The sequence below is a fragment of the Osmerus eperlanus genome, chromosome 12, assembly GCF_963692335.1.
Source record: "Osmerus eperlanus chromosome 12, fOsmEpe2.1, whole genome shotgun sequence".
NCBI lineage: Eukaryota > Metazoa > Chordata > Actinopteri > Osmeriformes > Osmeridae > Osmerus > Osmerus eperlanus.
Window position 1 is genome coordinate 5,742,490 of NC_085029.1, and position 11,806 is coordinate 5,754,295.

Consider the following 11,806-nt stretch of genomic DNA (forward strand, 5'->3'; position numbering starts at 1 on the left):
TGATGCTCGGAGCTAGTACCAGGACACTTTGACTCCAACTCTTTGAGTCCTCTTTGGGTCTGTGATGTGGGTCTAATATGGGCCTCTTTTGTGGACCCAAAGCACTTGCTTGGCACCATGTGATCCCATAAAGACTCTTACATGCCCATCGTCAGATACCCCTTTTTTGTTCTTTAATAACCAGCTTCAAAGAATAAGCTTCTGTTTCCTTGATAATTTTGCTTTGTGGAAGGGGTGTAATGATGTCATGGCAGTCTGCTAAAAAATATCTCTTGTCTAGTTAAACCTTGGTGGATATGCTTTCACAGCTAGCTCCCTGGCCAACATTCAAGTTGAAAAAATGACATAACAACCTTCAAATTTGACATGCTATATCCCTTTAATGATAACAACAAAGTTGTTTAAAGACCAAAAGAAAGCCCCATCATTTGACTTCCATCAATTCATTTATTGTAGCTCCAAAAAACAGGAGGTTGGGAACTGGCAAAGCACACTGTTCTGCTCTGTAACAACAAAAGCAAGAGAGACTATCACCATTTACCATGAGCTTTGCTTGAACTCTGAAGGAGGTGTACTTCCCTGACAGTGCAACGCAGCTCAAAAAGGATAAACAGAGACCTAAATCCCAATCATATGGAGGTGGGATTTAAAAAACACAACAATGAGGACATTACAGTAAAACAAAGCTGGCAAGATCAGGTTTAGCGATGCATGGGGTAGGGTTAGGTGGGGACTCAATTGACGTCAGTGACACGTTGCAGGGAGCCAATAGATGGGCTTGCGCTGCCCCACTCACTGTACCTCCTGTACTCTCCAGGGCGCAGGAAGTACTGGCGCCCCCTATAATGAGGGTGCTCATGGAGGATCCAGTAGCCCTCCATGACGTTGACAGAGGAAATGTCACGGCTATGGAAGCGCTCAAACAAGTCAGGACAGTCTTCGTTCAGTTCCATGTTCTGGCCCCCAAATTCAGGACGCTCAAAGATCTTCATCCTGTAGTTCCCACGGTACTGTGAAAATCAAGAATGGTATAATTATGCACCCTAGTTCATTCTTAATAAAGTGACTGATATAATGAGAATAACTAATTATTAATAAGGTGAATGAAAATATTTATTTTCATCTGTTGGTTATGCTTCTAGCAAGCTTTTGTCTGTTAATAGGTCACTACTCAAATTATCTTCTCTCAAGTTACAAGTTACACCATCTGGAACTAAAAGGATCCTGGCCAGTGTTCAAATTGTGTCTTGTGGTCTTGGGTGGGGTCCCCAAGGTGGATTGTGGGTGGGTAACACTAATAAAACTCCCCATGTTTGACATTAACTCTCCACTATCTTCTTCCCCACAGTCCCCCTCAATACGAACACTTATTGTGAATTTTGATGACTCACTGAATTTTACTGAAAGACAGCCAATGGGTCACAATAGGGTACACTCACAGGGGGCACCATACGGCAGGAGCGGATGCAGTCATTAAAGCCGGCCCATCGTTGGTAGTCTGGGTACTCCCCCTTGTGCAGCATGTATTGGTAGCCGCCGTAATTAGGCTTCTCATAGGCCACCCAACAGCCACTCTCCACCCTTATGGAGTTACAGCGACTGAAGTGGTTGTGCATCTCTGCAAAGTCACCACTGCACTCAAAGTGACGACCTTGAAAGTTCCTGTCCTCGTAGAAGATAATCTGCTCAAAAGAAAGTATCTGACTGTAAAGACCTCAGTGGCACACAGACAATTGATTGAATTTCAGTATCAACTTTGAAATGAATCCTGATAAACATTGACTCCACCAAAATCTAATTCAGAATATATTTTTTTAATCTGTTATAAGGCTTGCTGACGTCATCATATACGGATGATGATCAGTATATATGAACAAATCTGAACTATTTTATGATTGTCAAAGTAGTCCAATGGGTTGATATTGATGCATTTTTAAAGGAAGTCAAGCAAACGTTTTCCAGATGACTGGCTTTGTTTTCGACTGACACACCTGCCATCTCATTTTTGGTTAAATTGTGTACATGTTATTGACACGCTGTTTGACTGAAGGATTCACTAAAATCAATTCCCGCATATTCTCTGATAAACTATTAAGATTAATTGAAATAAATATATAAGAATGAATTTAAACATATCAGTATTAAACCATCTACAAATTAATGAAAAAAGTTAACAGACTTGCATAGTCATCCAAGGTACCTCAGGTAACATTTCAGTAGATTCACATTTAGCCATATAGAAGAAATGGTACAGCTCAGGGTACAAATCAGTATGGCTCAATTAAATTGAACAAATTTTAGCGGCCAATATTTGCAAAATACACCCAACCAGAGACTGGGCCTGACACAGCAATTTCGAAAAAACACTGTTACGTCCCCTGCCCTGTGTTCGTAGCAACAAGGGGCACTACGACAAGGAGGCTCGTAACAACCACGCTCTTTCCACTCAATATTTATATATAAACACCTAATATTTTAATTTCTCAGGAATTATTAATTAACTGGCAACAGACCAAAAGTTATTAATTTGGGGCATTCAAGGATACTGAAAACAGAAAAAATACATTGGTTTGTTATTCATTGAACAGTAAATTAAGTTGAAGCCTGTCTTTTCCCACTTTGGACTCAACATGTCATGTAGACGCTTACCTTGCCCATTGTGACTGGTATGTTCTCACTGGACCAAAAACTGCGCAGTACAGACCTCTTTATACACCCCGTAGGGATCAGATCTTTGTAAACATAACACAAAGCCTTGTCACATCAGCACAATATCCTCTATAGACTACACAACACTATAGGACTGGTCAATACCAGATACTCTTTGTCTCTGTCAGGGCTGACTGCTTGTAAAAATACAGTACAGCTGCACTTTTTAGAAGTCCCACAATGAAAGTTGCAGTCTCAGCCATTATTGACACTGTGGCCAGCAATGTGTAGTATAGATGGGGTATGTGGTTGACGATTTTTTGGGGGGTGTAATGTGTATGTAGAATTGCAGCTGTTGCCTATAATAGTTAATTAATTCTTCATCTTTACCAAAAACTAAAGAGTAGTGTTTGGCTGTTAAAATGTCCTGTACTCATCAAAAGTCAATGACAAAAATCTCCCCAATCCAAGTTACTGCATTGTTTAGCTGCTGAGTCTTTTATGGATATGAAAGCAAATCACTCAATTCTCTTGTTTAGTAAATTGTTTTTAATCTACAGAGATGTAGGGTTTACATGACACTCCTCATCCTTCTAAAAGAGCCAACCATGGGGTTATGGCAGCCCCAGTCACTGCAAGCCCTATATTCGCCAGGGCGCAGGAAGTACTGGCGTCCGCAGTAATTAGGGTGCTCATAGAAGGCCCAGTAACCCTCCATAATGTTTGAGGAGAAGATGTTGCGGTGACGGAAACGGTCGTAAACATTAGGGCAGTCGTCCATGAACTCCATCATGTGACCGGTCATTTCAGGTCTGTTGTAGATCCTCATCCTGTAAGATCCTCTGTGCTGTTGGTCAAATAAATAAGTGCAAAGTGATTGTATGAGCAATAAAACATTTTCAATAGACATGGAACCATTGGCAGTGATTTGAGTGTTCCTGACATTTGGAATAACCTTTTGAAGCCACATCATTCTCAGCAATTGTCATTCCTAACTGCCAAAAAAACTGAGCAATGGACAGAATTAAAATGTAGATGCCAAGTCTTTTGGGAGGTGTATCCTATTCCTTTTTAAGAAAGATTGGCTCTCCTTGAGGACCTGGCACAAATACTTTTATGCTTTGACTCGACTATCTATAAATGACATCAAAAGGGCAGTGACTGACATTGATTTCTAAAAAGCTTGTTTGATGTGCAGGGAGAACCACCCGGCTAGTGGTTTGATTGACTTACTGGAGGGAACATCTGGCAGGAGCGAATACAGTTGTTGAAGCCCATCCAGCGATGATAGTCAGGGTACTCTCCTTGGTTCAGGATGTACTGGTAGCCCATGAAGTTTGGCTTCTCATAGGCCACCCAGTGACCCCCAGTTACACGGATGGAGTTGCAGCAGTTGAAGTGTCTAAAGGTGTCAGCACAGTCGCCATTGCACTCATAGTGGCGGCCCTGGAAGTTGTAGCCTTCGTAAAAGATAATCTTTCGAGGAAATGGATGAATGTACAAAATGTGTTAGATACAGGTTCGATTTCCACCCATGTCACTTTTATCTATAAAAAAAAGTGGTTGACAGGATGTGTGTGTGTGAAAGTGGGTTTGAATTGCCAGTAGGGGACACTCATCCCCCTTAAATCTGAGCATTATGGCAAGTGCTGTTTGATCTGGTCTCAAAACACTGCTGAGAAACGATATTACTCACATTGTAAACCTGCTTTTTTACTCTCTATGATCATCTTAGGTTTTCCTTAGATAAAGCATTTCATCATCCTGCCTTTTCTATCCGAGCACTGATTCTACTTCATTAGAGTTCTCTACAATGTTTTTACAAAATGGCCTCTATTAGTTGTCTAAAATATAGGGTCTCCAAACTGAACGGCTTTATTTGTGCAACTGAATAATAGTAATTATCCTATCTTAAAAAGTCCAGTCTAGTACAATCTAATCTAATCCAGTGATTAAAAAGTTAAATTTCCAAGAGCAAACAAAACATAATTGCTAAATCAGATTTGGAACAGGTCTAGGTAGCTTTTAACTATAACACAGTCTGGAATCTTTCCCGTCTGTCCAAATACATATTTTTCCATCAAGGATTTATCCTCAACTTTCTCTGCCTTCATAAACAGGAGGCCCAGCAGTTAGACTTGTTCATACCTTTCCCATCGTTGGAGGACTGGAGGACCTGCAGCTTAAGCCTTTTAACAGACTCACAGGCCCTTTTATATTATTTCCCTGACAGGAGCACTATGACGTGTCAAACTAGACTTTATCTTGTTAGACGTCACAGACATACCCTTTTGTTTTTCATACCATAGTCCACTTTACCCTCAACTGCTAGAGTTTACCTATAGAATTGAATCGTCCATGGTCCTCCCCATATCCCTATTCTATGTTTGGGCTACATAGAGCCTTGTTCAGCCATGACCTAGTGATGCAGCCTTTTGAAACTTTACACAAAAGCACTTGAGGAATGTGTGGAACTAGAGAGCTTTAACATTTAGCTAGTTAAACTGCTGTTTAACCATGCAAAATCTCAGTTGAAAATAAAGTTTTAAACATTTCAGGTTGTCATGATAAAGAAAACTCAGCGCTGATGTTCATAATTTATATGTAGCAATGAAATTACGTTCCATTATTTTTGCCGTAGTTTCATGCTTCCATACTTCCATTTCTGACCAACATCTGGTATCATATCATATCTTGGTTGTTTTTCATAGCAGCCCCTTTTGGTTAAGTGATAGTGATTATATTGATTGAATCAAGCTCTTATTGTTGATGTAATCTAAAGTGTTTATTGTTCTTTCCATAGCCTGGATACCTACTCTGATGTCATGACAGACATTTGTGTGTGTGTGTGTGTGTGTGTGAAAAGTAATAGTGCTTTGGACTCCAGTCTTTGGCTCGTAAACATACCACAGAGCTGAAGGGGAAAAAGGCCAAGAGGAGTTGCCCTTGTGTGTTCTGTTCCCAAAGCCCAGCTGATGCCAGAAAGGTCAGGCTCATCCTTTAGCCTTTCATCAGTATAAAGAGCCTATGCCCTCTTTCCTCTGTTTGCTTTTTTTGTGAGGCTTTTACCAGAGAGACCATGTTTTCCACAGCACAATAGCTATTCTGTTCCAGGGCAAAAAGCTGCTTCTCTGGCAATGTATCAGTGTGGAACTCATTTAGAGTTAAGGAGCTGTGTTGATAAGCTTTTTAAAAGAAAAATCATTTATTAGTCACAGCTGTGAATTTCTCCTAAGCTTCAATAGGTTTCAATGTTGGAGCGGCACTATTTTTCCATTACATAAGTAGAACATTGATATTATTTTATCATATGGTGCAGTTTTTGTGTAGTTTTTATTTAAGGTTATAGACGATCAGCACCCCTATATTTTAGTTTTGATTGTTCATAATGGAATTGATTTAATTCTTTAACAACGTTTTTAGAGTGAGCCTTATGACTGTCAGCCTTTTAATCATCATATTTTTTGTCATCATTAAAACAATCCTCACCACAGTTCTTTGGTTCGCATCTATCATAACCAACATGATAATTAACATGAAAACAATCGACATCCAAGACTGATACTAACCCTCTCATTCATTCTTCAGACCTAAGCCTTTGGTCTGTCCCTGTAGTTTGCAAAGGGCCTTATTTCAGAGCATCTCAAATGATCATCTTTAGCAGTGCTTCAAGACTTCTTTTTCCCACCCAGAAGGGAAAGCAACATCACAGAAGACCCTGCCTGATTTCTCAGTTTCCCCCAGAGGAGAAAAAAGCAACCACCATTGGTGTATTCCACTCTTCTTCTTTGAATGTGGGAAAGAGGGCAAGAGAGATATAAAAGGAGGAATAGATGGCTGCTGCTCAGGATCTCCTAGTGCAGTATTGATAATCACATATGAGATGACGACGGCCTAATACAAGCCATCAAATAACAGGTAGGGAGGGACCTTAGGAATGACTGGCTTCCGTTTTCATCTATGTGACTTGTAGATAGAAATACCAATTGTAGTTGATGACTAATCAGAAGGAGTATTCCCAGGACACACTACAAAACTAATTTCAGATTTAAAGATCCTGTAAAGTGGACCTGAAAACAAGTTTTAAGTTCGCCACACCACAGAATAATGTGTTATTAACTACCCATCCAAATTCGAATGAAAAAATAACACCGACAAGTATGTTAAATTAGGCTTTGAAATCGTGAAAAAATCATCACTTCATCTGGGATCCTTCATCCTTTTCATATTTGAGTATGATTATCATGTAGGCTCTTCTGAGTCATGGTGTTGTTCTGGCCACCTTTGGTTTTGCGCTGAAGTGACCTTTCTGTGACCTGTATGGTTGATTCCTCCTGTCAGGACTTGATTGTTGCTTTTTTAATGTCCTCAAAGAATGGTGGAGAGCGGGGTTCTGTTGACAGTCATAAATGAAGATCTAACAAAGGCAGTAATTCCCTAATTGCTTGGGTCAAAATGACATTTATTGCAGGTCTTATCACAGAATACCTTTTCTGACCTTCAGTTGAACAAGTACCATCCAAGAAGAAGGAGATTTATTGCAATGTACATGGCCACCTGTTTGCCTGCCCATAAATATATCGTAATTGGTGTCCTATTGATTTGTAAACATGATGAAAGACTTAGGGCCCTATATTAATGATCTGAAACACAAGTATCAAAACGCAAAGCGCAAGTAACTTTGTGGGCGGGACCAGGGCTGGACTGGGACAAAAGATCGGCCCTGGCATTTTTGGCCCAGGCGGCCTACGCCCACCGTGACTGGTCAGACACATTCCCTGCAGACAGTCCTTAAAGATCCTGTAAAGTGGACCTGGAAACGAGTTTTAAGTTCGCCACACCACAAAATAATGTGTTATTAACTACCCATCCAAATTCAAATAACACAGACAAGTACGTTAAATTAGGGTTTGAAATCGTGAAAAAATCAGCAGTTTTCTCTGCTTGAGACTGGGGGGGCGTGTCGCCTGAAGGAGCTGAAGCTCCGCCCCTCGCTGCCTAGTGCCTACCTTCGACCCAGATAATAGACGCTATGTCAAGCCGAACAAAACCATATAGGCTAGAATTAGAATTTATTTGTTCAATGAGTGAAACATACAGATGCATATAAATGAAATGTTCCCCTGAGCTGTAACAGTAAAAATGGACACCAGAGACAGCAGACAGTGAGCTCTCCAACTAGGCTACTTCTAACACATTAGCTACCATTTCACCAAAATACCATCATTCTACACTGAGTAGCCTATCAATTTAGCGGTTTGCACTAACTCATAGCAGAGATACCTCTGGAAAAGTTATCTAGTATAATTATAACAAGCACACAGAACAGAGTGATGAACTGCTGGCAGCGGTGGATTGTCCAGGTGCGACCGGGAGGAGGAACGGCCGGGAGGGCGATGCTCGGTACGGCTCCGCGCTGCAAGAGAAGCCGTGTGTCCGCGAACCCCGTCTGTCTCTGGTCCATGTTAAAACTATCCGCTGTGAAATGGTCACTGCATTTACTCATTTAGCAGACTCTCTTATCCACTGCAGAGGCAGCTGTTGGAGTTTATCCGAAGCTTTCCATCAGCGTGGCTTAAATGAACTTGAATGAACGTGAACTTAAATGGCGTTGCAGCGCAGCTGGAGTTCTTGCATCCAGGGAAGATGCAGTTGCGGTTGGTGGGAGACATCCTGAAGCTAGCTAGCTAGCTGATGTAGGCTACAATAACAGTACAGCAGGAGGAGCCATTCAGTGATCTGACGTAGATAGGGCGAAATGACGTGGATAGGGCATTTTTTGGCTCCGCCCATTAAAACCTGATCTGAAAACGGAAGAGAAACTGTTCGTCGGTTTAACTCCACATTTCAGTGCGACAAAGTTTTAGCGCTTTGCACATGCTTTCAGGAACTCATTTCACACGTATATAATGTACATAGAAGCAAAATATGGAATTTACTTTACAGGATATTTAAGAAGAGATGATGAATACATCTCAGGAAAAACAACCTGCTTGTATCAGAAAATATCCCTACATGGATCACAATGAGGCTTGTGACTCTTTTTTAAGTCAAATAACAAAAAACATACTTTGTGTTAGGCGCATACAAAGTTGCCTGTACAATATGATTTTATATCTCCTGTCAAAGGCTAAATGTGGTGTTGACAACGCAATGCGATCGAACGGGCTTGCCAGAGCCTCCCGCATCAGAAAGGATAAAGAGGACTGAGGACATCAACATCCCTATTCTTCCGTCATTAAGAAGAAGAAAAAAATCCAGGCGCCCTCGCTCTCTCTCTGCCAGTGCAAGACTCTATCGGGATTACCAGACATGGACGTTGGAGCCACTGTGAGCCAGTGCCAGGGCCGGGATTTACCACAGCACGTCTGATGTGCTCCATCTTTCTGTTTGGGGATAATTAAAAGAGGAAATGGTGGTGGGGAGAACAGAATGGAGGAGGGAATAGGGGGGAGGTGCTTGGACCATACAAACAGATGCAGCTGTCCATTATGTTAAGTTGTTCATGTTGTCACTTTGTACCATTTTACTTGTTTACCTCTTAGGGATTTCACCTAAATCCGCAACCTGAGAAGACATTTAGACTTGATTGTTGATATTTGAGGCATAATCCAATCCAAATACCACCCTAAACTTTCCTTTACCATAGACTTACCGTGGCCTACTGTATGCTGACTTCCCTCAGGTGCACTAGCCAATAGCCATGCACTCAAGAAGAAAAAACCTACATTTGCATTGCCACTGGGGAATGTATTAAAGATCAAAATCAACACACCTCAGAATCAGTGTATCCTTGAAACTAAAAGTGTATTTATTGCACGTGATTTGGCTCACAATTGTTCTATTCAGCTAAATTATTTTGAAATAAGGTGAAGCCTGAATCAACCATGTAATTCCTGAAACATGTTTCAATGCCACGTAGGACCCAAGAGCAATCAAATCAGCACTTCATTCATTGATACTGAAGTTTACGTTACTATCACAAAGTAAAGAGAAATTAACTATTGTAAGGTTAAAGTGGGGTAATATTGTGTTCCAAAGTAAAAAATGCTTTTGAATGTTTGTGTAAAGCGGTCCTATCAAGACCCGACTATTGGTCAACCGTTGTCACAGAACTGTTTTTTCAGTTAAAGATTTGCTACATCAACTAAGTACCTCTCCAATATCCTACACCTTATAATGGCTGTATACCAAATTGCAGCCTCCTATGGCAAGCCTTTTTACTGTTTAAAATGTACTAGTTAAAACTTAAATGTAATATATTATATATTACATTATATATTTGTCAAACAATTATGAAAAAAAATCCTTTCAACTAGTCAGAACTGATATCTTTCATATCATAATAAATATCTGTAATTCCATTTTCACTAGAAAGACTAACGATTAAGTATCTACAATACAATTTCCATATGTTGAAAACGATTGATCAGTGGAAATACAATTTTACATTTCAAATTACATTTACATTTAGTCATTTAGAAGACGCTCTTATCCAGAGCGACTTACAATAAGTACAGGGACATTCCCCCGAGGCAAGTAGGGTGAAGTGCCTTGCCCAAGGACACAACGTCATTTGGCACGGCCGAGAATCGGAATGACCATGCCCTTACAAAAAATAAGTTTATTAAAGTATACTATAAGTATACTAAAATATGGATAGTACACTTTTAGTTCACTTTTGATATACTTTTAAGAAGTATGCTTAGAAAATAGTTCACTTTTGATATACTTTTAAGAAGTATACTTTGAAAAAGTTCACTTTTGATATACTTTTAAGTATGCTTTGAAAATTGTTCTCTTTTGATATGCTTTTAAGAAGTATGCTTAGAAACAGAAATGGTATACATTTCTTAGTACGTGTACGTTTTCTATTATTATACAGCAAAAACAGTCAGAATACTTTTAAAGTACGTTACAGGTTAATTTTTTTAGATCCATCTTGTATATTCTAATTATTCATGTCCAGGAAAATCTATAATGCATTGCACATTGAATCTTTTTTGGTACTGAAGCTGTAACCTTAATTACTGCCAAAACATTTTGAAGCCCTATACTCTTATACTAATAATTATAAATTGGAGTATTAATCGAAAAAACGAAAAAGCTACTTGAGAAAGAAGCCGACAGAAGGGTTGCATTATGCATTTGAAGGTTATACTGTCAAACTGACTGAAGAACTAAATAACAACGTGAAAAAATGAAGATAGCGTGGCTCATTGGCTGGTCAATTCCCATGATGCAAGGCGGTAAATAGTGTTAACATTTGCTGATAAATTTGCCGTTTGTTTGAAATACAAATGTAACTTCATGAATATTTTTTTTTTATTGTGTCTGCTTAGAATGTAGTGTTTTGTTGCATGGTAATTGTCATTGTTGTGCTGGTTTACCATTGTAACCATGAGTTAAATGACTGTTACGTTTGATAAGAAGAGCTGGATTAAAGCAACATGAGACCGTACGCAGGAACTAGCTTCTTTCAGCTAATAATAAGTGTTACTTGGCTAGTGCCCCCGTTCTTGTCAAGTGATGCAAGATCGGTGGCGTTGGAGGGGCCCCTAAACATATAAATATTAGGCTATAGTAAATGGACATTTCTTAATTTACTTCTTGAAGTACTTACATTAATAGAAAGTGCACTTGAAAGTATTCTGAAGTATATTTTGAAGTACTTTAGGAAGTATACATCATGAACTGAAAGTGCACTACACAGGTTACTTTAGAGTATTCAAAGGTATACTTTGAAGTACTTTAGGAAGTATACTTCATAAACTAAAAGTGCACTACACAGGCTACTTTACAGTATTCAAATACACTATAAGTGTACTTTAAAGTGTACTAAATGACCTAAAAAGTGGGCCAATTCAGTTTACTTAGTACAAAAATTGTATATAAATAAGTACACTGCTAGTATATTTTAAGACATGCACAGAATCGCTTCCTTAACGGGTCTTCAGTGGTCAGTGTATTGACACACTAGAACGTTCAGCAGGTGAAGTGGTCGTTAATCACATAAGCCCTATTTGTACATGATTTTCCTTACTGTCTCCCCACTGTCTGGACTGCGTGCTATATTCTGCTCAGAGGGGGCCTCGCTGCATCACCTCTTGACCTTACAGAGGCTCAAGCTGTACATGTACCCATAAAATCTGGCTTA

General features: G+C 39.6%; 2 protein-coding genes across 2 annotated transcripts; both read right to left on the reverse strand.

The window, feature by feature from the left end:
* Window positions 1–354: 354 nt before the first annotated feature.
* Window positions 355–2,748, reverse strand: crygmx (crystallin, gamma MX). Its single transcript, XM_062475414.1, has 3 exons — window positions 2,650–2,748; window positions 1,440–1,682; window positions 355–1,010 (listed from the first exon to the last, which is right to left on the reverse strand). The coding sequence occupies exons 1-3, from the start codon at window positions 2,656–2,658 to the stop codon at window positions 735–737; spliced, it is 528 nt and encodes a 175-aa protein (XP_062331398.1). The 5' UTR covers window positions 2,659–2,748; the 3' UTR covers window positions 355–734.
* Window positions 2,749–3,166: 418 nt separating this feature from the next.
* On the reverse strand, window positions 3,167–4,894 carry crygmxl2 (crystallin, gamma MX, like 2). The gene is made up of 3 exons (XM_062475415.1): window positions 4,798–4,894; window positions 3,883–4,125; window positions 3,167–3,496 (listed from the first exon to the last, which is right to left on the reverse strand). Exons 1-3 carry the CDS (start codon window positions 4,804–4,806, stop codon window positions 3,221–3,223), a joined length of 528 nt encoding a protein of 175 aa, XP_062331399.1. The 5' UTR covers window positions 4,807–4,894; the 3' UTR covers window positions 3,167–3,220.
* Window positions 4,895–11,806: the final 6,912 nt, after the last annotated feature.

Coding starts and splice junctions, on each gene's coding strand:
- crygmxl2 (XM_062475415.1), bottom strand. Junction 3,497..3,882: donor CCTGCCAGATGTTCCCTCCA/GTAAGTCAATCA, acceptor TTTGACCAACAG/CACAGAGGATCTTACAGGAT.
- crygmx (XM_062475414.1), bottom strand. Junction 1,011..1,439: donor CCTGCCGTATGGTGCCCCCT/GTGAGTGTACCC, acceptor TGATTTTCACAG/TACCGTGGGAACTACAGGAT.